The sequence below is a fragment of the Bacillus rossius genome, chromosome 5 (assembly GCF_032445375.1).
Source record: "Bacillus rossius redtenbacheri isolate Brsri chromosome 5, Brsri_v3, whole genome shotgun sequence".
In the NCBI taxonomy this organism is placed as follows: domain Eukaryota; kingdom Metazoa; phylum Arthropoda; class Insecta; order Phasmatodea; family Bacillidae; genus Bacillus; species Bacillus rossius.
Genome location: NC_086333.1, coordinates 65,549,076 through 65,576,065, shown reverse-complemented (window position 1 = coordinate 65,576,065; position 26,990 = coordinate 65,549,076). Strand labels below are relative to the sequence as shown.

At 36.4% G+C, this 26,990-nt stretch overlaps 2 protein-coding genes across 2 annotated transcripts in view; both read right to left on the bottom strand.

Annotated features, from left to right (window-relative positions):
• The window catches only part of LOC134531916 (neuroligin-2-like), a 403,682-nt gene that overhangs the window by 361,745 nt on the left and 14,947 nt on the right, over positions 1-26,990 (bottom strand). The window lies entirely within an intron of this gene.
• Positions 23,015-25,950, bottom strand: LOC134531915 (tigger transposable element-derived protein 1-like). Its single transcript, XM_063367955.1, has 2 exons — positions 25,739-25,950; positions 23,015-25,004 (listed from the first exon to the last, which is right to left on the bottom strand). The coding sequence occupies exon 2, from the start codon at positions 25,000-25,002 to the stop codon at positions 23,191-23,193; it is 1,812 nt and encodes a 603-aa protein (XP_063224025.1). The 5' UTR covers positions 25,003-25,004; positions 25,739-25,950; the 3' UTR covers positions 23,015-23,190.

The window sequence follows — 26,990 nt, the reverse complement described above, 5'->3', positions numbered from 1 at the left end:
ATATCAATTTATATGTTGGATTAGTTTCAAAAGTGAGATCTGGCCCTCACAATTATTGAGGTTGTCCATCCCTGCTCTTACCACCAACCACAAAAAAACCACAAAGGTAAAAATTGATTGAATTTAAGACCATCGCGGAAAGAAGCCACGATTGTTTTTTCTCGCCGGTCTATAGGCCTGGAGCTGGTGGAGTTTCACGGGACGTGCTGTGGGGTCGCAAGGAGGTGCAGTCGAATGGGGCAGGCACGCGCAGACAGCAGTCGAGACAGGACCGCAGCAGGACGAAGGTGAGGGGGAAAAAAAGTTGGTGAAAACCAAAGAAGCTCACCGAATTCCAATGTTCCGAAGTGCCAATGCCTGGACGAGAAAGGATAGCTTAAACCTTTCTTCTCTAAATGAAATCCACTCCGTTGCTCTTGATACTTTTTTTTAGTGTTTTTTTTTATATTCGAGAATAAGTCTTCGCAATAGAAAAAAAGGCATTTACTTGGAAATTCATGAAATAAATTTGCGTATGTCCTGCTTCAGTTGGTGAGGTAGAACACAAAATAAGCCATCTTGAATTCAATATTATTTTCATTTCTTTTTTTATATCATTTATCATGGAAAATATGCAAATTTTAAGGCAGCGAGGACACCTTAATAGAGTATTGATAAAAAAGAGTGACTCTCAATAAAAGTTTGAGTGTTGAATATTTCTGCGAAGAAAATTAAATTGTTAACACCAAATTATTATTTTTTCCTTAACGGGGTAAAAATTTAATAATAAATTATAATAAATCGTCATTACCTAATAGGTGTTTGATTTCAGGATGATATATTTAAGGTTCTACCCCTCCCAATTACATTTTTGCGTGACAACTGTTATAAATATGTCTGGTTTCAGTTAAATATTTACATGACACAGTAACTGTTGAAATTATTTCGTAATTTGATAGTTTAAAACCAATAATTTACGCTCTAAGTTGAATTTTATGTTGATACGATGCGTTTTTAAGCGAAAAATATTGTGTTTTTTAGAAGAGATTATTTTTTCATTAGTCTTCAATCTTGAAAACAAATCTTCTGCAATCTATGATCAGCGGGGTCAATAAAGTCTGACACGCGAGTTAAACGTGTTCATGACGAGTTATTGTCGAAATTTACGAAGTGAGAGAGTATTTTAGAGAAACGAGCTAAATTCAAGTATTTAAAATGATATTAATATCACTTATTTGGTAAGTTTTCATTCCAAGTAGTCTCTCGTTATTAATAAATTTAATTGAAAAATACTTCCTCTCTCATAATGGACTATATATGTATATATGTATGTGTATATATACATATATACATATATAGTCCATTACTCTATATATATATATATAAACATTAATTCATACAAGTTGTGCTCCTGTGTTGCTTGATATAAGTCCTGTTGGAGATTACATTGCAAACTAGGTTAAATGACTTTCGTCATCGTTGGACAATTATACGGTGCTCTACACGGGATTGCCAAAAAAAAAATCAAGGTAATGTTAAATATAATCATCACAGTTTTTACAAAGAAAATTATTCTGTATTTTTCAAAAGATTCCTTTGGAAACCAGTTGCCAAGATAGTTTGTAATATTATTTGTACAACACATTGCTGTGGTTATTTTTGCATATGATAAATAAGTTTTCTCGAGATAATACTGATTATTCCTTACGTAAATTGGCGCCTAATTTATATTTTATTGGTTTTTCATTCAAGCATAATTTTTTTGAACCATGGAAAAGATTTTCGAATATTCAATTTATTTTGTTTTACTGTGCTAATTTATGTGCGCAGTTAACACTGGAAAGCTGTCCAGGGAGAAATTTTACAAATAACTTTAACAAAAAATGCCTAGGGAAGAAACCAAACCAAACTGCGTCCACTATTTTGTAATGGCACAGTTATTTTCATGTAAATGTATAAATTTACACATATTTAACGGTGTAAGGAATTTTAACTAGTTGGAGAGTATTTTTAATAATTACTCGTTGACGAGAATGTAGTGGACCAGTCTTTTATTGTTTCCACTAGTACTTGCCGTGAATCGAGCCGAAAAAAAAATTATATTTTAATTTTCTGTCTGGTCCCATTTGGCTGCTGGCATACCTGTCTTTTTGTAGATTAACTTACGTTAAGTTTTCGTTGCCTACGATCTTCGTTATGCAATTATTGTTACTTGGTTGGCGTCATCGCCTCAACTTACTTTATCATATGATTAAAAATCGCTTCAAAAATACACATCTCAGTTTTTATAAAATTTATGGAAGTGTAAACTAATATATATAATATATATACGTATATACACGAATGACTGTTGTTTTGTTGTTAATTTGTTTGTTTGTCCTTCATGCGTTCTTAAAACAATCATTCGATTGCGATGAAAATTTGCTCACTTGACCTTTGAAACACGAGGAAGGTCATTTCCTAGGTGAGATAACGTAAAAATAGGTGGCGCGTGAGGTGTTTCGGATAATTACCAGTAAATATTTTTATGACAGTTCCTCTTCTCTATGGTCCAAATAATAATGGTAGCGCGTGAGACGTATACATGGAGGTATTAATTAGTCTATGGAGAGGGTGTTTGTTCTCTGAATTTGAAGTCAACTGGTTAGAAATTGGATAGCAAAATTAATCGCAGCAGTAGAAGGAAATGCATACGTACATATATATAGTGAATGTTTGTTTGTCCCATATGCGTTACTGTACCACTCAACCGATTGCGATGAAACTTTGGTGAGTACACATGCACATACCCGTGAAACTTTCTGAATTAGTCAAACCATTTGCCAATAGGTGGTGCGCCAATTGTTTCAACAAATGTGTGTATTTCATCAATAGTTTAGCGGCAGTTTGTAGATTTTTTTTTGTATCAGTGTGCATGCATGACAGAACTGAAATGAATTAAATATAAAAGAGAGATAGAATGATGGAAAGAGATAGCGAAAGATAGAGAGATCGATACATATCTCCATCCATCTCGATATATATTTAGAGAAATATTGCGAGAGATGGAGCGAGATAGATAAAGGGAGTTATATATAGGTATAGATAATTATATAGATGTATACAGATGTGTATAGAATATATGGAGAGATAGAGAGAAATTATAGATATATATATGTATTTAGAGGATAGTGGTATATATGGAGGTATATATATGTCAATATATTAAGGTAGATAGTGAGAGGTACAGAGATATAGTTATTTATGGATGTAGATAGAGAGATAGAGAGATATAGAGATATAGAATTAGATAGAGAGATAAACAGATGATTTATATATGTGTACCTACTTCAAAAAAATTACAAAAATAAATATTGAATGAAGCATAGCAACGCATGTCTGACATTAGCTAGTAATATAGAAACATAGCGTGAATGTTCCCCTTACGTTATTGAGCGCATGTTGATTTCTAAGAAATTAATACAGGCTGTTCGGCGTACAACTTCGATTGTTGTAAAAGACTGTACGTCTGTACGAATACACCTCCTGATCCAATACTTCCTCGCTTTATTATCTCGGTTCGTGAATTCGTTTCGGGCTTCTCCTAACTTAATTAAAAAAGTTGGAATTTCTTATTGTACAAGCCACCTTTGTGAGGGGACCTGCAAATTTGACGACGAAAACATTATACTTTTTCTTGCAAAATTTACTTATTACTTGGCGAAAACAAACTTAATCAAGATTATTAGGTGTTGACATTATTATATCGCACAATCTAAAAGAACTGATTTCATATGATAGAACGTCGTTATTATTTTATTTTAATTTACGAAACGGGTTAAATAAAGGAAGGTTTGAACAATTGTACGTTTCGCGTATTTGAACAGCTGGTGGAAAAATTAAATTCAAAGTTGAGTCTTTACAGTCAATCTGATTGAAATTAATCAACCTGTCTTCGTGATTACAATTCTCGTTTCCTCAGTGCCGTCACTTTCACAGTTCCTTGATCAGACCAATATAAATCCCTAGGACGTGAATTTCCCCTACGCGGTGAAAGAAATTTCCTGTCCGAAGGATATGAGGCAAGCAGTCAGTTGTTCATCTGGAGGTCAGGACGGACTCCATGTCCGCTTCATGAGTTTGAGTGAGACAGAAAAAAAAAATACAATAGTATGGAAAATAACTTATCATCTATGGTGTGTTTTATCAGTACACAAGAAATTAAATTTTTATTTGAACAACGTGAGGTCTCATTGACAAACAATTTAGGGGATTCTGACAATGTTAAAATTTAGGTGTATATTTTTTGGGTCCGTTTTTACGTTTTGTTTCTCATTTAATGGTAATAAAATACCTTGCAGAACGTTAAAATAAAATAACGCTACACGCTCTTAGCAGTTGTAACATATTCATTGTAAGCTTAATAAAAACCTGTAACTTTGAATTTTAAAAAATAATAGTTATAACCACGAAGTATGCCAAAGTTTTTTTTCAGTAATATATATAAGATATATATTTATATATTAGATTGCCTTTGTTCTTAACAGTAGATTGTCTTAATTGAAGATTAAGTCATGCAACCTATACTAACAGAAATTTCCATTACATTTAACACACTTAGATTTATCTTTCTATGTTAAATTTAAGGACAGTATTTTTTTTATTAATATGGCCTAGCAGTATTTTTTCTGGATCTTATTTAATGTTCTGCGTTTTCAGGAAGTCACGTTCCAAGAATACCATCAGAATCGTAAACACAAAGACGTAGAGTGGGCAATGGCCCAATATTTATACAGAAGGACAAAAGTTATTCTTGGCTTCTGGGTTGAAGACACGTCCGTGGAAATAAGGTGTGGACGACGTTTCGGCACGCCTTTTTGCAGCCATCTTCGAGGGCTTTTCACAGCCGAGCTGTGGAGGAAATGTCTGGCCAATCAGGATGTGTTTGCTTAGTAAGTCCTGATTGGCCTATTTACTCCACAAATAATAACCGCACACAGGGATTAATCACACCTGGCTGTCAATTTCCCATTATAAAAACCGTACGAAAGCACCAGGCCTATAGTTTTCATCAACCTTTAAGATGGCTGCAAAAATGCATGCCTAAACGTCTGGCGCCATAATTTCCACGGACTTGGCTCAACTCAGAAGCCAAGAAGTTTGTAGTTGGTGACTCTAGCCACGAAGGCCTACGTATTATGGTTGGTTAATGGTACAGTAATAGGTAGGGACACCTGTATTTCGCGATTTCAATTCATGTCAAGGTATTTCACAAAACACTGTAGCTTTATCTAAGAGTCATGGCAAATTGTGAGGGTGCAGCAGTACGGTGACCACATTATTTATGTATTTTAAAACGTGTTATTACTTTAACTATGCCTATTTTAGTTTACCAAATATATTCCACGATTAAAATTAAATCAATATGGTAGTAGCGCAATCTAGAAAACGGCATGTGTACTACATGACACTAGCGCTCCTTATATCGATTATTTAAAACAATATGGCGGTGGCACCTCTACCAGGTGATACTATTATTCCTTCAAATTAATATAAGTACAAGTCCGAATATGTGTGTATTTTTATATACCTTATTTAATTCTCGTTCTGGTAAATGTCTCGATGGCCGTGCGGTCAAAGGCATATGTCTGAGATGTCATGGTACGAATCACCACGGTTTCAATGTATTTTGTATAAAAAATATAATTTAATATGTCGACAAGGTAGGTAATGGAACATCGACCTTACATGCATGAGGTAAAGGGATGCTGGCGCTTTCTAGGAACAACCAGTAGAAACATAGATGTCGGCAGAACAGAAAAAACAATACGGCAGTCGTGACAATATTCGAGTTGGCGGCCTCCAGCAGATGACAACAAGATGGCGGCTGTTACGTCCAAAACTAAAACAAGTGACTGTGTAGTCAGATTCAAGATGGCAGATATGAAATGAGAATTCCAGATGGCGACAGTAACTAAAATTCAACATTTGTAGAGTGGGATGCTCGATGTCAATATACTTATATCTTAATTCAAAACGGCGGATTTCAATATTGCGGAAAATTCTAGAAAATTAAAATGGTGGAAAGTTATAGAATCCAAAAATGGTGGAAAGTGATAGACATTTAAATGGCGGAATGCAAGATGGCGGATCCAAAATGGCTACTGGGGAAAGTTCAAGGTCATCCAATATGGCAGCCATCTTGCAAGATGGCGGACCGACAATCCAATTCTCACTCGTACTCCTGCGCTCGGAGCCCCATTCCTAAACAGCTGAAGTGACTATACACAGGTTAATGTTGCTACATGTTGTTCCGCCATCTTGATGTCTTTGGCACCGTGGTTACACATTTCCGTTCATTATAATTCGTTACAATCACGAAAATACTCCTACGAAATGCCATATTCCAAAGAGCTAAGATATTTACACATGGCAGCCACCCGTTAGAAGTGTAATCACACCTTGTGAGAGGAATTTTAGGTATTAGATATACACAAATATTTTAAATACGTGTACAAACACGCAAGTGAACAAGCGTACAGGCAGTTGTACAGGAATGCGTGTGTATAAGAATGTGTCCAAGTATCCGATGTGCGAAAGTATGCGTGTGAACTAGCATGCAAGTGTGCATGTTCACAAGTGTACAAGTATGTAAGTGCCCAAGTATGCAAGTGTGTTACAACGCAAACCTGCCATCGAACGCTGTGCTGCCGTCAACTGTGTCTTCGGAAAATAATTTAATAGCTAATAAAATACGGTGGTCCTCATTGGAGGTTCACACCAGAGTTTCGCCATATTGTAACTAATCATGGTGACAAAATGCATAGTCGTAAGCTGGAGTCACAATGCCTCGACGGGCTTGACACGACAGGCCCGGCAACTCAATAGCCAATGGAAGGCAAGGTCACAGTGACGTCACCCCGACAATATAGGCGCCCCAACGGCCGGCAAGGAATAAATTCTATTTATAATTTTGTCGTGTCGTGCTGCCCGACAGAAAGCAGGACATGAAGCAAAACGGAAAAGGAAAGGAAAAATTACAGAACTAAACTTCAAAAATATTGACCTACTTGCTAAATCTTAATGCTGCGAAATTAAATTTCGTTTTACGTGCGGGTACAATTAATATTTGTAGCCTGCCCTCATATGTTCATATAAACGGATAGCATCGTGTTTGTGGTAAACTTTGTTATTGTAGATTGGTGAAGATTTCATTTAAGAATGAACAAGTTCAAAGAAGAACTTTAATTAATAAGGTCCTGGCTCGTGGTATTCTGTATGGCATTGGGTTGAAGGACTACCGAAATCAGCCGAGGCTACAAGACAACTAGGCTACAAGACTATTAGTCTACACATCTACGAGGCTACGTGTCTACAAGTCTACGAGGCTTCCTGTATACATGGCTCAAACTGGCTACAATTACTCCATTCAGAAGCGAGATTTATTTTATTTCTTGCAAAAATAACTTTAAGTTGTTCCGATTCTTGCCAATTCTTGCCATGGGCTGAGATAGCATATTCTTTTTCCCTTCTAAACTGTTTTTAGCGCATTATATACTGAATTTTATGGAAGTATTTGGCAATGAACTATTTGCCAAAAAGCAAAATCAAAAATGTCGATTTAATGTTGTCGTGGTATTGTGACCCTGCGCTATCAAATCTGTCATGTTGAAACACTGTACGACGGTTTGTCGGGTTGGTCGTATGTCTGACTCTCTGCGTTATTCGCTCTGAGTGTTACCTTTTTTCTGTTCCTTTTTTTGTTACACTGATGACTTCATGGCCTTGACTTACTCTACCAACTGAATAATAGTTTTAACTTCAACAAATATACATCTTAATTGGTAAAGTAAGGGAAGCACTACTGTCAACCCCATTACTAGTTGTAAGTCGGGGATGCTGTTCATAATTCCGGAATTAATACTATAACCAAACTCAGTAATTCTTTGAATGCTAAATTTATTAGTTCCGAATCTCATAAACTAAAGATACGTGTTTTTGATGAAGATAAACATTAGTTTAATAGATATCACTTTCACAGTCTTACTATGAATGGTACAACTATTTAAAAAAAAACGTTGTTTAGAAAATAAGTATATCCGTACATATAATGTATTTACAACGATAATTTTATTTTTGATTTCCAAAGTTTCCAAACTAATTTTTGAGTGGTTTGATTGTTGTTTAACATACACATATTCTGCGGGTGTAAAAATAAATTTTAATTTTGTCGTGTTGAGCACGAATTAACAAATTTGATCCGATTGCAAATATTATCTTAAGTCTCAATGAAACGTTTTTTGAAAGTTTGTAAACCAAACTTTTCAATAATGTCTCCATCGCCCGATTGCGCGATTTTACTGCAAAGATTAAAAGCTTAGTAAAATATGTTCCTTAATTTTTTTTAAAAAGTATTTCACCCCGTCTATAAATTATCACGCAGTGTTGTGACCGTTGCGAGTATAAAACAAGCTGGACTTAATTACCTTTCCAAGAATAAAAACTAATTATCATTACTTATTTCTCCCTCACTCTAACCGCCAACTAAGTTATTAGTCTCTCTCTCTCTCTCTCTCTCTCTCTCTCCCTCTCTCTCTATGACAGGAATAGTAATATTTTATCTTCCACTGTTTTTCCTCTACTTTTTTTCCCTACATTTCCCTCTTCGTATTCATGCAAGAAATGAATTCATTTCAGTCTTGCAGCAGTGTTGATATAATTAGGCATAATTGGTACGATTTACATTTTTTTCCTCTTTATCATTATTATAATACGTAATAACAATATAATAGTAATTCTAGCAATATGCACAATTGTAGGATCGACACTTCATTTTGTTTATAATCATATTCTTCACAAGCAAAACCAGTTTAAGAAATGTCATCATAGATTCAAAATAATATACTATAACATAAATGTTTCTTGAAAACATTATCTTTACAACGCTTTTATTAGCTTCACCTGTGTACATGTATGAATGAATGGACTATGTAATAAAACATTTCCATTCAATTTTTACCCAATTTTTGACGCCAGAATGTGTTGAAATTTTTTACACTTATGAAGAACCTCTGACAATTCAATATTTTGATAACTTAAGACCTTAGAGTGAGGGGACAGAGGGTCAAAAAACCACTATTTAGAGCTATAGGTAATAACCAGGCTTTTTGTAGATCCATAATTCCAAGGCATGGTGGGAAATTTTCCCGAAGTTTTCAGCCCCTTGGGTCAAAACCACTAAATTTTAAAAATTTCAAGAATCGATTTTTTTTAATTTGGTGTGTTTCCGAGCTATTGGGAGTCTTCAGCCTCTGCCCCCCCCCCCCCCCCCCCCCCCCAATCACAGGAAAGGTCATTTTTTCCAGATTTTTTAAAAGTCGGGACTATTGAAGTGCGTTAATTTTGACGTGCTTCCGGGGCCTTCATGCACCGTCTGACCTCCTTGGGGGGGGGGGGGGGGGGGGAGAGGTCAGTTGTCCCCGAAATTAGCTGCTACATAACAGTTCTTTTATAGGTTCGAAAGGTAACAGGAACTCAAAATTAATTTCCAGCAACTTAATTGGATCTGTATGGCTACCAAGTACATTATATTCTATAGAAATCTTTTGTAAGCACAGTAATTATATTAACCTCAGGGGTAACAGTAACATTAAAACATCGCATAATAAATTTGATAAATAAATAACAGAATTAAAACTTTACAAAAATTAAAGAATGTGAAAATATTGTACCACCATTTACTATTTTAACAAGATTCCTTAGACTTCACATAATTATGGAAAAAAATTATTGATTTACTTTTATTGTGACACAATGAAATTTTACTCTTATCGAAAAATCATCAATTTGGTTTTTAAGCAGCATTTAAGTACTGGCCATTAATAACTGTAGTTAGTCAACAGTTGTACGGTTCCGAAAATAAAATCAGAAAACCATTTCTTTATTAACAGTCTACATGGGTATTGGCTGTAGCAATTTATGTTCCCACAGCCAAATTTTGTATTCTCAGTTTTCTGTGCACAAAACAGAAAAATGAGTGCGTGTGCTTATGTCCACGCATTAGATGTTATAATTTCTTAGCGTAATAAAATCTTACTTTAATTTTGCTTGAAAATAATTCATATAAATTAAATCATAAAAGGACTGGAGTGATATTATAAATACGGTTGGTAATGTATAAATTCAATCGAATTTTAAAAATTAAAAAATACTCAGTATTCAGTTTGAGTATAAACATTCATATTTATTTATTTATTTATTAAAAATAATCTAGACAAATTTTAATTAATAATGGAAATAAAAAAATATGCTGAAAATTTAATCTAATATGTTAATTTTAATTATTCATTAAATGATAATGTAAACATTTGTAATTTATAGCGCAAATATATTATACATACGGGAACAAAACTTCACAAAAACTCTCCAATGAAAGCGCCCAGGAGACTACTAAACCTTCCACAGACACTCCCTGCCAGCGACAATCGAAGCTTATAAGCAACCTGACATCGTTACAATCATTCATATATAAATACACTTGAAAAGTTTATAATTACAGTTTATATCATTAATATTCATACAAAATAAATTTTAAAAATGACATGGCCAAGTATTCAATATCAATCACTAACACATAAGATTTAAAAACACACAAGGACGGTGTTATGTTAAAAATGGTTCAACCCACAAACACTTTCAACTGAGTAAATTGAGCTTAGAGTTGAACACACAATAACCGGTATTGTGGCAGTGCGTCGAATGTTTGGTCGCAAGATGGCATAGTAGCAAGGAATGTCGTTTGAAAAAATTTAGCTCAATTAAAAGTGTCATTTTACCTACACAATTATTTCAATAACATTTTTTTTTTAATTTTGTTGGTTAACACTTTTTTGCATAACACCATCCATGTATAGTTGTTATTAGTATGTAGCTTTTTTTTTAACCCGTGAAAATTTCGTTTCGCGTGGCGCGCGCATCGTGAAAATTCGCTCTCATCATTTGTTCACATGTACATTAGGTTCACACCTCAAGTTTACATCTATGCTCCCCCAGGCAGGTAATCCCGTTTGGGCATAATCCTGGTTAGGAGAAAGATGGGTCTTTCACACGCCAGACACTGTTGCCAGAGCCTGACATGGGTTCCTAGAACCGGGGAAACAAGATTCGCCAATTTCCAATCGCGGCGTGTTACTGGAGAGCGCCCGGCTAGGTCGAGAGGTTGAGGAGACCCATCCCAACTTAAGGCCCCACTGAAACACCCCCAGCTCCGCCGTCCACCCCCAGACCTCCAACAGAGTCAGCCCCCTTCTCTGGGGGATCTGAGTAGCAATCATTTGTTCACGACGCGCCTGAAGGAGTACGACTTGAAAACCCGTCGAGGTTGCTTCCCCGGCGCTCGGCGAAGCGACGCGAGCGAGCGGGACGCCGTAGGAAGAACTCGGCGCCCTTCAGAGACCCGGGTTCGAACCAGCGGAAGGGTTCCTGCCCCACTGGGGACGGACCATACACAGACACACGTCCCTGACGAATCAGCTGGGGCGAATAAAGATCTAAACGTCCAGGGTGTGCTTCCAAGACCTGGGCACTGCTATTTTTTTTAAACAAATTATCACATTGAAATTTACGACAAAAAAAAATTTTGGTTGTCTGGTAAAGTCGGTATACGGACGATAGTTTAACGTGGCAACGCCATAACAAAACATTGATGAAATGATTGCATTACTTTTATGAATAAAATTGAATCATTTTTATTTTAATAATGAAAGAATAAATACTTGAAATTATACTAGTAATCAGATTTTTAAAATGCAAGAATAATTAACATTTATTGCCGAAATTGTTGTTGTAATAAGCAATGAAAACCACATTAACTTTTCACTTCACTTTATAAACAGTCGAGTTTAAGAGAGATAGATGCGGCGCAAGCGTACAATGAGCGTAACGGAACAATGTGCGTAACGTAACACTTTTTCGTGCGTGCAGGCGGTGTTCATCGATTTATTAGACGTTGCCACGTCAAAAATAAATACTGGTTACAATTCATCCAGGGATCTTCGTAAATTTACGGATTACTTCGTAAATATTCGATAAATTAGTTTACTTGCTCTTAAAAGGAATCAAAAAGAACATTCTTGGTAAATTACCCAAACATTCTAAAACTTGTTGAGTCCACAGCGAGAAACACTCTTATTCTTCCGTGTACCTGAATATAAATGTGCTCGAAAGTCGAAAAGTCGGAATACGGCGTAGTTTCCACGTAGATCCAGTTGTTTGAATTACGAAGCACCCTTTGTTTATAACAGTTAAGGGTGGCAGCACATGTGACTTGAGCCACTACATAAACCTACTTCATTCGCCTACACTGTAATTAATTTTGTAAATGGAACTGAAATAACCACGTAAAATAACAGATGCTCGTAAATTTGTGCACTTGCATGAAAGAAACTGCATCGCTAAAAAAAAATAATAAAAAAAAGTGTTCATAGTAATCCTTGCTTCGGTTTCTTTCCCAGATATTTATATATTTGTGTTGTCCCAGTAGGAACATATAGATATTAGTTAAAGTTATTTGCAAACCGTTCCCCGAATCGCTTTACAGAATTAACTGCGCAAATTAATGACCATAATAAAAAAATTCAAATTGTTTAATATTCAAGTATATACTCCATGCTTTCAGTAATTTATGCTTTGTATAAAACATAAATCAAAATGTTAACCTATGCTCCAATTTGCGGAAGTGCGAAAATAAATATTCAATGTGATTTCCAATGACTTATTTCCTAACTTACATAAAAAATTCACTATAGCAATGTGTTGTAAAAATTTACAATATTTTTTTGTAGTATTACAAACTATTTCTTGGAATCTAGTTTCGAAAGGTTACACACTTTCATCGGAATTAATAAATGTGAAGGTGTGTTTTAACGCATTTCACATTTTACTAAACGTATTTTTAAGTTACAAAATACCAAACACTCACTGAAATGTAAGTAAGGACATACAAAGTTATATGAGGTATTATAATCTCAAAAATGTGTCAGATACACGGTTGTTTACTGTTATTTGAGGGGATACTTTCCTGAATAATTTTTGCTTATATATTATGTGTGTGTTTTTGTTTCTTAAAGTAACTAATGCCTAATTGTATGTCAATTATTACATTACTGTATTATTATTTTATGGTTTACAAAGATAACGTAAATAATTTATATTTTTAAACCAAACATGAACCAAGTGTATTTATTCAAGTGATACACCGTTTTTAATTAACTGGAAATAGCTTTTATCCTTCAAGAGTTTATTTTCATGTTTAAATATATAAATTTCTACATATTTTAGTTTCTCACATCTTGAGAAACCTAACTTTCCAGGATTATGGGAAAATCAAAATGTTTTAGACATTTACGAATAACATCTTAAAAATAAAAAATACAAGGGCTACATACAAACGGTTTAATCAAAATTGCATACTACACGAATGAATTACATTAGTTCATGCTAGGGTCGAAATAAACATAACGTCCTTTAAAAGTATTTAATAATAATTTATTGAATATGTGAAATCGTTTATAAATTATCAGTCAAAATATATTAGTAACGCATTTTTCGTCTCGGATAAAGGCATGAAGTTATATGAACACAGTGATTTAGGAAACAATCCATTTAATGGACGGGGCTGCACATGTTCCGCGGGAAGCCTAAGATGTACATCAAGCTCTGTCCCTGCCCGAACACGCCCGAACAATTCACCTTTGGGCAACCTCAGGTTTATTTATATATATTTATATTTCTCTGTTTATTTGAATGTAGCTATACTAACCTAACTAACCGTCCGTAGTGTTTTAAAGTGTTTTAATGTAGCTAACCCAACCGACCACTTTTAATATTTGAATTCAATTTTTCCTGCGCAAAAAATAAAACAAATCCCGAGGTTGGCCGAAGGTGGAATATTCGGGCGAGTTCGGGCAGGGACAGAACTTGATGTACATCTTAGGCTTCTCGTGTTCCGCTGCGCAGCTCGCGCGCGCACCCTCCACCTTCCAACAACCGTCCTTTCTGCTCGCCTGTGTTCCACCGGGCGCCACCGGCCTGCCAACACCCGACTCCCCACGTCTCAAAACCCCGCGCACGTACCTCGCGCCTCTGCGGAGAAATGACTGTGGCACGCTTCGTTAAATTTCCTCTCTCTCTCATTCCTCTTTAGCCATTCTGGAGGTTTTCATCGCGCCTTCCCACTCACAACTAAATCTAGAGAGCAAAAAAAAAAAAAACAAACAGCCCTTCATTTCTCCACCAAAGTCTTTTTTTTTTCTTTTTCTGTTTCCCCACGTGAATTACCCAACGTCGTATACCTGCCTGTCGTTTCTCACGGCTCAAAAACAAGGGATATGAATTTTTAATGGCCGAGATTTAAAAAAAAAAATGCCTCGCCGTTCTTTACGTTTTCAGCTCGCTTGACGCTGTCTTCCTGCGCCAAGTTTAGAAAATGAAAAATAAGAAAAAAACTTTGGAAGTCTCTTGTCTATTCACGCCACGTTACGGCATAATCCCGGAGTTTCTTCTAGCGTGTTTTACCCCAGCCGCCAACGACGGCTGGGATTTGCGTGCTTCAGGCGTAAATGAACGCATCTTGCTGAAAATGCGCATCTCTCACTTATACTCTGACGCGCTGCCTAGTGTATGGTAGCTAGGCTGTTAGTTAATTTCTTGGTAACTATTGAGTAACAGTGGCGTTCCTATGGAAGAAACCATGGGTATAAACTTACTGAAACAAAAAAATACTGTAGGAATGACAAAAATATTTATACTCCATCGTTTTGATCAAGACCTTCAAGACGTCATCATGATTGTGTTAAAATTGGTTTTTTAAAGAGCTAGTAGTGTTTTTGGGGTGCTAACCACCTCCTGTCCTAAAACCTTTCCCAATTTCATTCAAAGCTAGATCTGCCCGTGCTATATTACATTGTTTACGTTCCATCAAGTATTCCTATTTCGTTTCGCAGGGTACAAATATATCTGCTTGTTGATGTGTTTTATCAATACAGTGAAGGCAATGGAGTTTGGTTTAGGACCACCAGACTTCGCTGGAGGGGGTAAGTGAGACCAGGGTTTATTCAGAGAGTTTCCGCCGCGTGGACGCGAGGAGATAACACGTAAACCCAGTTCTGAACGCGGGAATGTAAACATTTTTTTACAATGTTCAAACAATTCCTGACCAGGCCGAATATCGATCATGGTGTTTTAGGCTATCCAGGCAGGAGCTCTAATTTTGGTTTTTAATTTTTACTTTTTAAAAGTCGGTAGAGAAACATCAGAACCATCACTTTTAACTGAAGTTAGTAATTGACGGAGTTAACGTGTGAAATGAATGTAAAGAATTTTGCCCGATGGCGTGGGGTTTAAAAAAAATGTTTTAGGATTATACTAAGGAACAGAGTAGAAAGTAAGAGTCTGAGGATACCAGGTAATGGCCTCCCAAATCCCTTTATCCCTTTCAGCCAACATCATGTGGTTTGACTCAAAGTATCCCCATGCTAAGAGTGTCACAAGGCGCTTATCCAGGTCTGTCACCCCAGACAGCCCGTAGAGCCTGTGATCTGGGTGAAGCACATGCAGCTTCTACCGGCTGTCCAGGCTGTGTGAGCTGTGTGGGCTGTGGTGCCGCGCACTGGGTCGACCCGTCTCCCCGGTTGGGGGCGTGCGCTGGGGGATCAGAGCCACCGACTGCAAGTCCTCGCCATGCGACATGGGCCGGCAGAGGAACCATCAGCATCAACAAGGGTCCTCCCGCACTACTGCCTGGATTCTTCCACGCACTTGCGGGCTCATGTGGTCTGTCAGCCCGCGAGCTAGCCCGGTCCAGGACACAGGAAACTGCATAGACCCGAAAGGCCCCAGCCACTTCGGACGCCACGCAGTCTCCGGCTCCCATCAGGAGCTCACAGCTCGTGTGACCTTCTCCCAGAGCAGAAGCCGTGTCCAGACTATAGCCGTTGCCATTTCGCATCTCGGATCCTCGCAGCGATCCAAAGGGCTTTTGGGACCCGACGGCAGTGCTGACCATCCGGGTTATGGTTTCGTGACCATCCGCTGTTGCGCCAGCGTAGAGGGCTTTTCCGCCTCACCAGACACCTCCTGTCGAGGGAAGAGGACTCCCCGGAAGATCTCACTAACACTTGGTACCGCGAGGTGCTTCGTGGACCTGATGGATCCTGTCCCAGATACCAGAGCCCGCAACAGCTCCGACGCCTGAAGCGACAGTCACTTCCTGCCGAGGAAGTCAGGACCACTCCCAAGCATCGTTTTGAACAATTCTGAACCTCTATTATGTACCTTATTTTTCAAGTGAATTATCGAATATATTTTTTTGAAGTGAAACTTCTTTACAGCCTGTCACACATAGATGGCATTAGCAGCGCTGCAGGTAGCGCTGTTAGTGAGCTGACGTAGAACTACAATGGAATTACATTCGCTTGCAACAAAATTTCAGTTGAACACATTTTAAAATGGTCAGAAGGTAAAGTTTGCTACTTTTTATGTCTAGTTGATTGCGTGTTCTTTGTTATGCATAGAATTTTCACTCCTAACGCGTGTGGCAGCCATGCACCCTTGTGTGTATGTGTTTTTTTTACTGTTGGTAAATTTTTATTACCAACTTACTTTTGTCGCTTCCAGTTTTTGACAATTTACTGACGGTGATGAGAGAAGTAACACAATTGGACAAATACAAACAAAAATGTAATGAAAAAATAACAACTTTAAATTTAGGAGACAGACACACACACACACACTAGAACGGAGATAACGGTCACAGGTGTGTGAATGGAATAATTTTTTGTGAGAAACCTCACAACAAAAATTTGTGTATATTTTTTATATTTAGAATCTACAGATCACAGCAGCGTAGTATTTCAGTGATTGGCTAACAGTTACAGACAATCACAATAGCTCATCCATTATTGAGAAATATCACTCAGCCAATCTGGAGGGAAGTGACACCCGATTTGGCAACAGCTGCGGCCAATCAAGAAGCATGCCCAATCCAGAAAAGGAAAATATAAATACAAATTGACTAGATAACTATGATGAACAATTGATATTGACAGCAATGTCGACCGAAACATTGGAGATTTTTTTTCCTTCATAATTAACGAAGCTTAAACCAGCAAGTCTAGACCATTCAAACACAAAATATCAGACACCACAAGAATTTCGTAGAAGGAATTTCGTCATGAAAAAAAATAACAGCACAGACGAACACAGGGGGCTAACAACGATCAGGCAGTTTCAACAAAAACAGGAAATTCAGACAGACAACCTGGTTAACGCAGCAAATATACGAATACAACGATGAAAATAAACCGGTATTGTGGACAACACAATACGATAGCATATAGGAAACCTAGTGAACCTCCTGTGTTTGACGGTGCTGTCGTCATTCTGTTGTCCATAATACCTATTTAGGTTCACTTTTGGGTCCATCTGTTTGACAATAGCTGAATTAGGCTTTTTCTCTATGGGTTTATGTTTTCCTAATTTTAATTCTTAACTTGCATTTTTGATATTTCCATGGCAAACAGTACAAAACTGCCATGTCCAAAACGACGATGCCTTCATTTTTCGCATAACGCGGCTCTAAGCTGTCATTTTTTGTCACTCCAATCCTCTACCTGGAAAATCGATACGCGTTAACGATACCCGTCATCAGCTCGCTTCATGAAGCTCGCAAGTGCCGTGCTTTAAGTTTCGGGACGTAAATAACAAAAGTGTGTTTCATCAGAAGAACATAAAAAAACGCTGTATTCAATGCAGCGTTTTAATTACGCAGCGTGAGCAGGCCTCCGTGATTGTATTGGATAAGCCGTCGAAAATCTGCGTTCAAATATTCGCCTCGTACCAGGTGGTGCGTAGCCAGGGATTTCCATTTATTCATTAATGCGATTTACCGTTCACGAGGCGGGGATAATTTACGAATTTCCTCTCGAGAATACAAAAAAATATATATTACATCCACTAATTACCCTAGCTGGGTACGGAAACATGTATCCCCGTACAGAAAATGAATGGTTAGTAGACATGTTAAGATGTGTAGTGGAGTTTACCTACACGTGTAAAATACCAGAAAGATATCCTAACATACTCTACCATGAAAAATTACTTGGAAGTTGAGAGGGCTCAGTTGTGTCAGTTGAATCCTGCACATTAAGGTACTTTCAGCTTTTAGTTTCAAAGAAAGAAAAAAGAAAAAAAATACTTTTTTCTGGCTTATAAATTACATAAAAATTTTGTTTTCATTCAAAAAGTCATTTCTGAGACTGAAAATAATATTTCGCAGTCACCGCAATACATATGGTAGGGTCTGTGCAACAAATAAAAAAAAAGTTATTTCTTGGCTTCTAAAGAATTGATTTTCCAAGAGAAACACTTGAGTCTAATACATACGAGTCGATTTAAAGATACAATAGCAGATAATTTAGTTTTGAAACAAATCAATATCTTCTTCTTAAACCTTCTAAATGAATTTTTATCACTTGGTCAATAAAAATTAAGTGAGCTAACGCATTTGATAAGTTACTCTAAATTATTATTTCATCACGCATGGTGAAATAAAAGTGAATTCAAAAATGGAAATACGTAACTGTATATAACAGTTTGCTTAAACAACTGAAGCTATATATACACAAAACAAAAACTGAAAAAAAAGTGAGCGAGTTGTTCAGTAATAGTCAGTTATGTGTAAACATTATTTAACCTCAGTAAATAGCTTATATATGTGTTCTAATTTATTAATTTAGCAACAAAACTTACTATACGAAACTTGGACACGAAATTGAATGTAGAATTCTTTAAAATAATGCCGAGCATCATAAATATTTTGATAAAAACATATTCGCTTTTCAAATAACAAAATTCCTGAACGCAAATCACACACTTACTTTCTGTACCCGCCGCTCGAATTCGTAAACGTTGCTTGCCACCATACGCGCAGATACCAGCTCGAAACACAAAGACATTTTAGACTATTAGAAACGGCTCTGATAAAAGCGAAAAAGACTTGAAAAAATTTGAAACCCTGACTTTGGGACTGATTTTCGACATGGAAATTTATTAAAATACTGGTCATCTTGTTAAATTTCAATAAAACTTTAAAGTTTACGTTCACGCTAGAAGTTAAACTTCTATGGCATTACTAAATATTAGCCTGTAACATTTTAAAACAACATTATAACACTAAGTATATGTTTGTTTATTTGATTTTGCTTAAACGACTGAAGTCAGTCCTCAGATACTTACTACGCAAAAACCTTAGCCTTGTTGAATGTATTCCACATTAAAATATATAATATGAATATAGTATAATATTAATAAAAAATAAGGTTTTCCAGTGACGAGATTTTAACCACGTCCTTTAAGGTCAACAAAAGCGCTCTCTATAACTGTGCTACTAAGCCTATTGAGAATGTATAAGGAGAATATGTATTAAGGTCATTGTATTGTCAGTTTAATTAAGTATTTTGAATTACTTTTTAATATGCCTATTTTAGTTTACCAAATATATTCCAGGGTAGTTTCACTATCATAAAGGTACATTTAACACGCCAATACGTTTGGTATGTCCCCTAATGTTTACGAAAGTTACTATATACGGGTTTATGTTGCTACACGTGGGTCCGCCATATTGTTTACACATTTTCGTTCATCTTCTTCCGTTCCATTTCCACGAAATTACTCGTACTAAATGAGGCGTACCGAGAGCTAAGATGTTTCCAAATAAAAATATTATTTTAGAAGTGAATTATCATAAATTTCAAACTAATAATCCGCATATATTAATGACGTGAGAAATTATAGATTATACTGAAGGCATATCCATATCTTACGATGCCTAAACATATAGAAGTTATTACCAACAAAGGTATCGTCAACTCTTAAGTCAATATATTTGTGATTGTGAAACACCTTTCAGTTTGTCATTTAGATTTTTTAATTTTATTCAATTTAAATAAGTAAGAGTAGAACTTATTAATATTACCTTTTCAAAAAATGTAAATAAATATATGCATTTGTGAAAAGTTTAATTTTATAAGTGTCGCTCTGCATTCCTGCAGGATATGTCCAAAAACTTTACATGAAATATATTCACTTCCCTTTTTATAACACGACGGTTGCTCTCACATCGTTTAAATGGAACGTGCGTGGCATATGTTAGACAGAATTTCCAGTAGTGGAATGCTTGCGATTCAGTGACCTCTCTTGCGTGCCTCTCCCCCCCCTTCCTCCCGCACTTTTACCAACTTTTGAGCAAAACATATCCGTAGTTCGCCGCTTGCTCGAGCAACTTCGCGATATGAATAAAAAACACTGTTTTAGCAAGTTTCATACATTTTCTTACCTAACCAACCTTTTCGTTTTAGTTACAAACCTAACTCACATTTAAACTTTACAGCGGCAAAAAAAAAATCGATTATGCACGAACGCGAACTATTCGGGCGTGCTACTCGGAATCAGCGATTAGAAGGTTTTCCTTCTGCGGACACAACATAGTTGTGGGGACGTTTCCTCGTTGCAGAGTGCAGTGCTGTTTACGTATCGGCGGATACGTTTTAGGCGGATTATCCCTCCCTATTTTGCAATCCCAAATAGTTTTATAGGGCCTATAGCTTGTAAAAAAACTTCCGTGGATTTTTTTTTGTCGACATGACATAGGACTTAGTTTTGGCTACTTGTTGAAGTCAACACTTGTGTAATGTCACTTGTTGTTCATTGGCTGCTGACTGGTGAGACGTTTCAACTTGATAGCCTGTGATTCGGTAAATCTTCAGTTGAAGGGTTTCTCATTGGCTAAGAGTATTCCCTTTAAATTGTGTACTAACAGCAGAAGCTGCTTAGAGGTTAAACATTTGAATTTTATCTTATCGTTAAATGAATTCACAATTTTTTTCGGTCTCTAAGTATGAAATTTGTCAACACTGAATCAGAATACGAATTCAGTGTTTTACTTCGCCGCGTTCTTTAACTCGGTGACAATGAATTTACTACGGGTCTTGCAATTAAATTTAAAAAACTCATCTAAAACTGCGCTTGTAAACTATGACTGCATTAAAAATGAAATACGTGCAAAACGGAAGCCGCCACAACTAGACATTTTTTTTTTATAATTTTTAATACGGGTATTTGTAACTTATGACCATTATTTTTATGTGTGACTTCATTCGAAATACAGTAGCTCCACGTAGAGAAGATCAAATAATTTAGCTTGTAGGCACGTCAACGTGTATTACCCGATCATTTAATTATTTTGCTCCCTGGTGGCTTTCATTTTCATTACAGAACACCGCTGATGTGATTTTCGTTCGTGTCGTCAGCCGAAGCAACTGTTTTTATGTCCTATGTGGTTTTTCTCACAAGGGAACAATCGCTAGCACGGGCATACCATACTGCAGATTTTTTCTAAAAAAAAAAAAAAAAAAAAAAAATATATATATATATATATATTGCCCTGTCTATAAATGAATGTTTTTGAACAAAGAAGTTAAAATAAATGTTAAGGTGGCAATCCTTGGGCGCTGTTGTCGGTCTACCGTGGCGACACCGTAGCGAGCGGTGGCATTCTTCCCTGATATTTCCCTGGCTTTTCCCTGACTAGCGAGAGACCTTGACCTTCGCGGTCCCTCGTCTTGACGTCACTTCCCCTGAGAGCCCTCAGCGGAAATGCTCCCTTAAACAAGCGTAAATAATGTCAGCGGTCTGTATCAAAGTTCACCTACGGAGTGGACGTCTGTTCTGAAGTTGAAGTCACTGGCCGTAACCGCACGAGGGATAATATTATGAAAAGGGCGAATCACAAAACATGCCATCTTTTTTCGGTCTCTCGGTTTTATGGGTTTTAGCCGCGTCGATGGTTGGATTTCGCCAAAGTTTCGGTCGACTTTACAGTCGCCATCTTCAGCAGGGTTGGCAGTAGGTTTTTGCTACCGTGAATATGGCGACTGCAAGTTCAACCGAAACGTCGGTGAAATCTTCACCATACATTTTTTTTGTCCGTTATTGAGATCTCTTATGGCATACAGTGTAACCAGCAATGGGTAAGTTAAAAAAAAACACCCTAAATAAATCCTCTCTATTGCAAGAACCATTTAAGGAACTTCAAGTTTAATGTTCACGGGGAGCTTTCACTGTCTCGGAACTTGCCTGACTGAACGATCTGACCGAGTTAATTGAGCTTTACATCCTTAAAAACTCACAAAAAGTCAACTGCAAATAAGACAACTAAATATTATGGATGGGCTAATCAAATCCTCAAACCTTCGAATACCATCGAATCTCAAGTATTTGGAGATTTAAGATTAGAGGGAAAAAGTTTCAATGTAAGTTATTGAAGGGAATGAGGTAAATACAAAAATCCAATACTGAGGGTTATACAGTGTACTAGGTCTATTTGAGGTTTTCTTCATAAACTTCTCTTATCACCATTTTCCAAGATATTGTACTTTTAATATATAACAATACAAATCTAATATGTACCTATTATGTATTTATTGTGGAAACTTAGTTCTTGAAACTAACATTCAAATGGTTGAATGTTTTAACATCATAGTCATTTTTTAATAACATGAACGTTATTTTATTTTTGACCCTTTAGAAATATATTCAAATTCGATCAAATAAACGCAATAAACCCACCACTAAATACAGTTGACATTAATTAGTCCAGTTTTAATAAGATCTTAATTTTACCTCAAATTCGAACCTATAACCAACAAAATACAAATCAAACTAAGGTCACTGATGGTAATATGGCCATGTTAAGCTTTGTTTAATTTTATTTTATCTAGTTTTCGGGAAATCCCCAAAAGTGTTTGATGGACATAATATCTAGGGTTTTTCTTGTCAAAAACCATTAACAAAACATTTTTTAATACATGTCATTATAAAATAACTGCAAAATAATAAATACATGTATTTGGGCCATATTAAAAGCATGTGATGTTAATATGGCCAATGATTTATAGGAAGCTGAAAATTAAGATTTATTAGCACAAATCATAAATAAATTGTATTTCTGATGAATATTTACTAATATTTACTTATACATACATAAGAATAAACAGCAAATATATTTTTTAAAACATATAAAAATACAGTTTTATTATTTTTTGATAATGAAAGTCTGATTGTAGATAAAATATGATATTAACAAGTAACATATTGGTCTCTTTCAAAATATTTACACTATAATAAACATTTCGGGCAAATAAAAAACTCTTTGTCATCTTTGGTGAGGCCAACACATTCTTCATGGACATATATTTCACAAACTCCGCACAGTCTCATATCCTTCACTTCATCATTGCAACAAATTGCACAGTACCAACTCTCAGACTTCTTTGAAGCAGTTATCTGGCGAACAGACTTTGTATTATATTTTTTGCTGTTTCCACTGTTCTTGCTGCTATCTAACTTTACATCCTTGTTATCTTCAAATAAAGATTTATTCAGTACAACACCCCTGTTGTTTATAGCAGGTTTCATAACCCGTGTGGTTTTCCGTTTTTTCTTTGGTGTAGGTAGCATTTCTCCAATGGAACCACGCCTGGACAGATTTGCAGTACTTTCGGGAATATGCAAACTATCAGAGTAATCTGAAGAACTTGAAGGTTGTGCCAAGTCTCCTGTGATATCTGAATCAGATGATGAACTGGTGCTGTGTCTAGAACCAAGCTGGCTAACATTTGTCTGTAGACCAGACGGACCTGCCAATGAATGGTCGTCATTGGAATTATGTTGTTCCTGCAACGCATAAGCGGTTACAGTTTCGTCTGCCATTTTTGTGTTAGGTGGTGGAAGCTCAGTAGCTATGCTGGGTGCAAAGGCCTCTTCTGGAATCACGAACGGATTGAAGGGGAAAATGCCAGTAGCCTTAAATCCACTTTTCATGTTTGCTTGTGTCATGGACTTTTCCCATGTTGGTGTAAAAACATCAGCAAAGTTCAATTTAGAAATGTCTTGCTGTTCTTTGTGCATATTAAAATAAAGGAGTGTGTGCTGATCCCAAAAAATCTCAAAACTTCGGAAACAACCTTTGTCTAAAGGCTGTAACTCATGAGTCGTGTTTGACGGAAGACAGTACAAAATAATTTCATTCTGTTCTGCAACTTCACATATGCTGTAGTCTAAATGTGACTTAGCCCCATCAAAAATCAGAAGACAAGGCCCACTTGGCTTGAACCTAGAGAAGTGATTCAGGAAGGACACAAAAGATTCGGTTGTCATGCTACCTTTTCGAGTCATTATTGTTGTTGAACCTGTAGGTAAATTTTTTTCCCAAGCTGGATTTTTTCTTAATCCAGGGAATAGGATCATTGGGGGAATGACATTTCCAGTAGCATTACCACAGGCTACAACAGTAACACTCTCGCCACGTTCCTTTGCAACAATGTGGACGCGCTTTGACCCCTTTTTCGCCAAAACCTCTGGATCTTTGTGCAGTTGTAACCTACAACCCTTCTCATCCATGTTGAATATTTTTTCAGGGAAGTTTAAAAACTTGTTCTCAGCAAGGACATTCTGTAATTTTTCAAAATGGTCTCCAACTATGAATTTGTTAAGCTTTTGAGCTCGGGCAGGATTTAGCCTTTGAGCTTTTCGTTTGCTAATTTCAGGATTTCTGGCCAAAAAGCTATTCAACCAGTAGCGACCTGCAGTTTCTTTAGTGAACCGGTGAGTTATCCCATTTTCACGGCAGTATTTAAAAACATTTAACTTGAGCATCTTTGATGTGAGTGGATAACCAACATTTGCTAGACGAATTATTCTCCTGCTAAGTTCCCTCTCTTCCTCAGTTTTGAGTGTGGCCTTACAACCCAATTTTGATTTAACATCTTGGTTATTGGAAAGATAACGGCGAAGGGTTCGCCTAGGCACGACATACCTTTTACTTGCTGCATTAACAGATAGGTTGCCAAGTCTTACAGCATCTACTGCCTTGCTGAGTCCATCTTGTGTCCAACTACCCCGCTTCTTTTGTGGATTGAAGGGATTCATTTCTGAAACAAAAAACAAAGAATTAACATTAGTTACAATTTAATTATAAGTTATTATTTTTGGCGCCATAATTAATGTATCGGGATTTTTTTTATGTAATTTAATTAATTTTTATATAGAATTATTGAAAATATAATATCCAGTATGCTCTTTCAATAAATATTTTCCTGCAAAAAAAGTTTCATGATATTTTCACTTCATTACATTTTTACATATTATTCTTAAAAATATATTTTCCATTGTGCACTTTAATAAATATTTTCCCGCAAAAATGCACCAGACAAAAACAATTTAAATATACCCAGTGATGGCATCTAAGGAGTTTTTTTAAGTTGTCATTTTAGGTAGGTATCCTGTGTGAGGTACACATTTTTCTGTAATTTTTATTACTTGTCTCTGTAAAGGTATATATTAATTACAGTTATAAATAAACTCGTAATAAATAATAAAATCACATACACTAATAACAATTTACCTACGAGGGGCCATACAGTATGTATAAACCATTTCATTCACAAAATGTTGCTAATATGGCCAACTGCAGCTAATATGGCCACATGGTTGGCCATATTAACAACCTGGGTGACATTTCAAAAAGTCGATTATAGTTTTTAAATGGTTGAAGGTAATAAATCTTTTTAAAATACATTTAAATAAGCATAGAAATCTACGCACTGAGACATCAAATTTCTGACAATATCTAGTAGTACACTATTAAAATAAAATATAAACTTACCGGAGTAAAATAAGAAGAGTTCTCTGCTCGCAGCAAAAACCCATGAAAATGGCGTCTCCCAGGTGGTGTGCGTGCTGCCCGGACTCGGAAACTCTGTGAGCTCTCGACAATGGTGTTCCGAAGAACATGCCAGCACATTCTATCGGTATCCGCGCGAACTAAGTCAATGGCAGCCAAATGGCCATATTACCAACATGGCCATATTACCATCAGGGACCTTACTAAGTAGTCACAACCATAATAGGTTTAAATACCGCGTCTTAATCGGTTCTGCCACCATAGACTGACGCTGTAGAATTCTTCCTTGGAGTTTTACTCTCGCACGGTCGTAGAATGTACAACGACGAAGAGAAATAAACAACTCCGCAGTGCGTGCTAGCATACTAAACACAGACGCCCAAAACTCATAGAAAATTTCAATACCAATTCCTTTTTTTTTAAATTCATTAATGTTTTATTACAAAGAATTGTTAATATCTAAAAATATAACTTTTTAATGCTTTAGCGTTCTTCAGTTGTTCATGCAAAAAATAAATTACTTTGTTACGTATATTCCAGGAAAGACAAGAATGTTAGGTTTTGGGATGCGGTGCTCGGAAGAACGCAGAATGGTCGGTCGGTGGTTGAAGAAAGTACCGAAACTTCGCGACATTATTAGCTAATGACATTGATTGATAGAAATAGGAAGCTAGTCTTGTATGGATGGATTGTAAGACATCCAAATACAGCGACAAGAGTCCGCTATAAATCTTGTATCGAATTAAGGTATTTTTAAAAGCTATTAATCTAAATATTTGGCAACAATGGTCGGGCCATGATATTTTCCCAAGCTTATGTGTAGAGCCCCGTTTATTTTGAGGATTCAATGCACTTTAGGCTGGAATCAACTTGTCTATCAATCTTTTTTTAAAGTTCTCATTGGTCGACAACAAGGTATCATCATTAGGCGGGTTGCGTGTAGAGACCTGTAAAATTTGCGGATTCATTTCGCGATAGGATAGAGTCCAAATTCTTTTGACATTATTTTGCTTCAGTGATTGGGCCACAGTTTATCTGAAGGACTCTGGGCCAATGAAAAATCTTTAACAGAAGAATTAGCGAATCACGATCATTACAGTCAACAGGTGTTACGAGTCGGTAACCAATCAGCAGATGTAATTTGCACAAGTGCATAGAGGATCATGGAGTCTATCCTTTAGGGATTTTAAATCGCGAATTTTTCCAGTCTCTACCCATGTGTTTATCAGGAGGA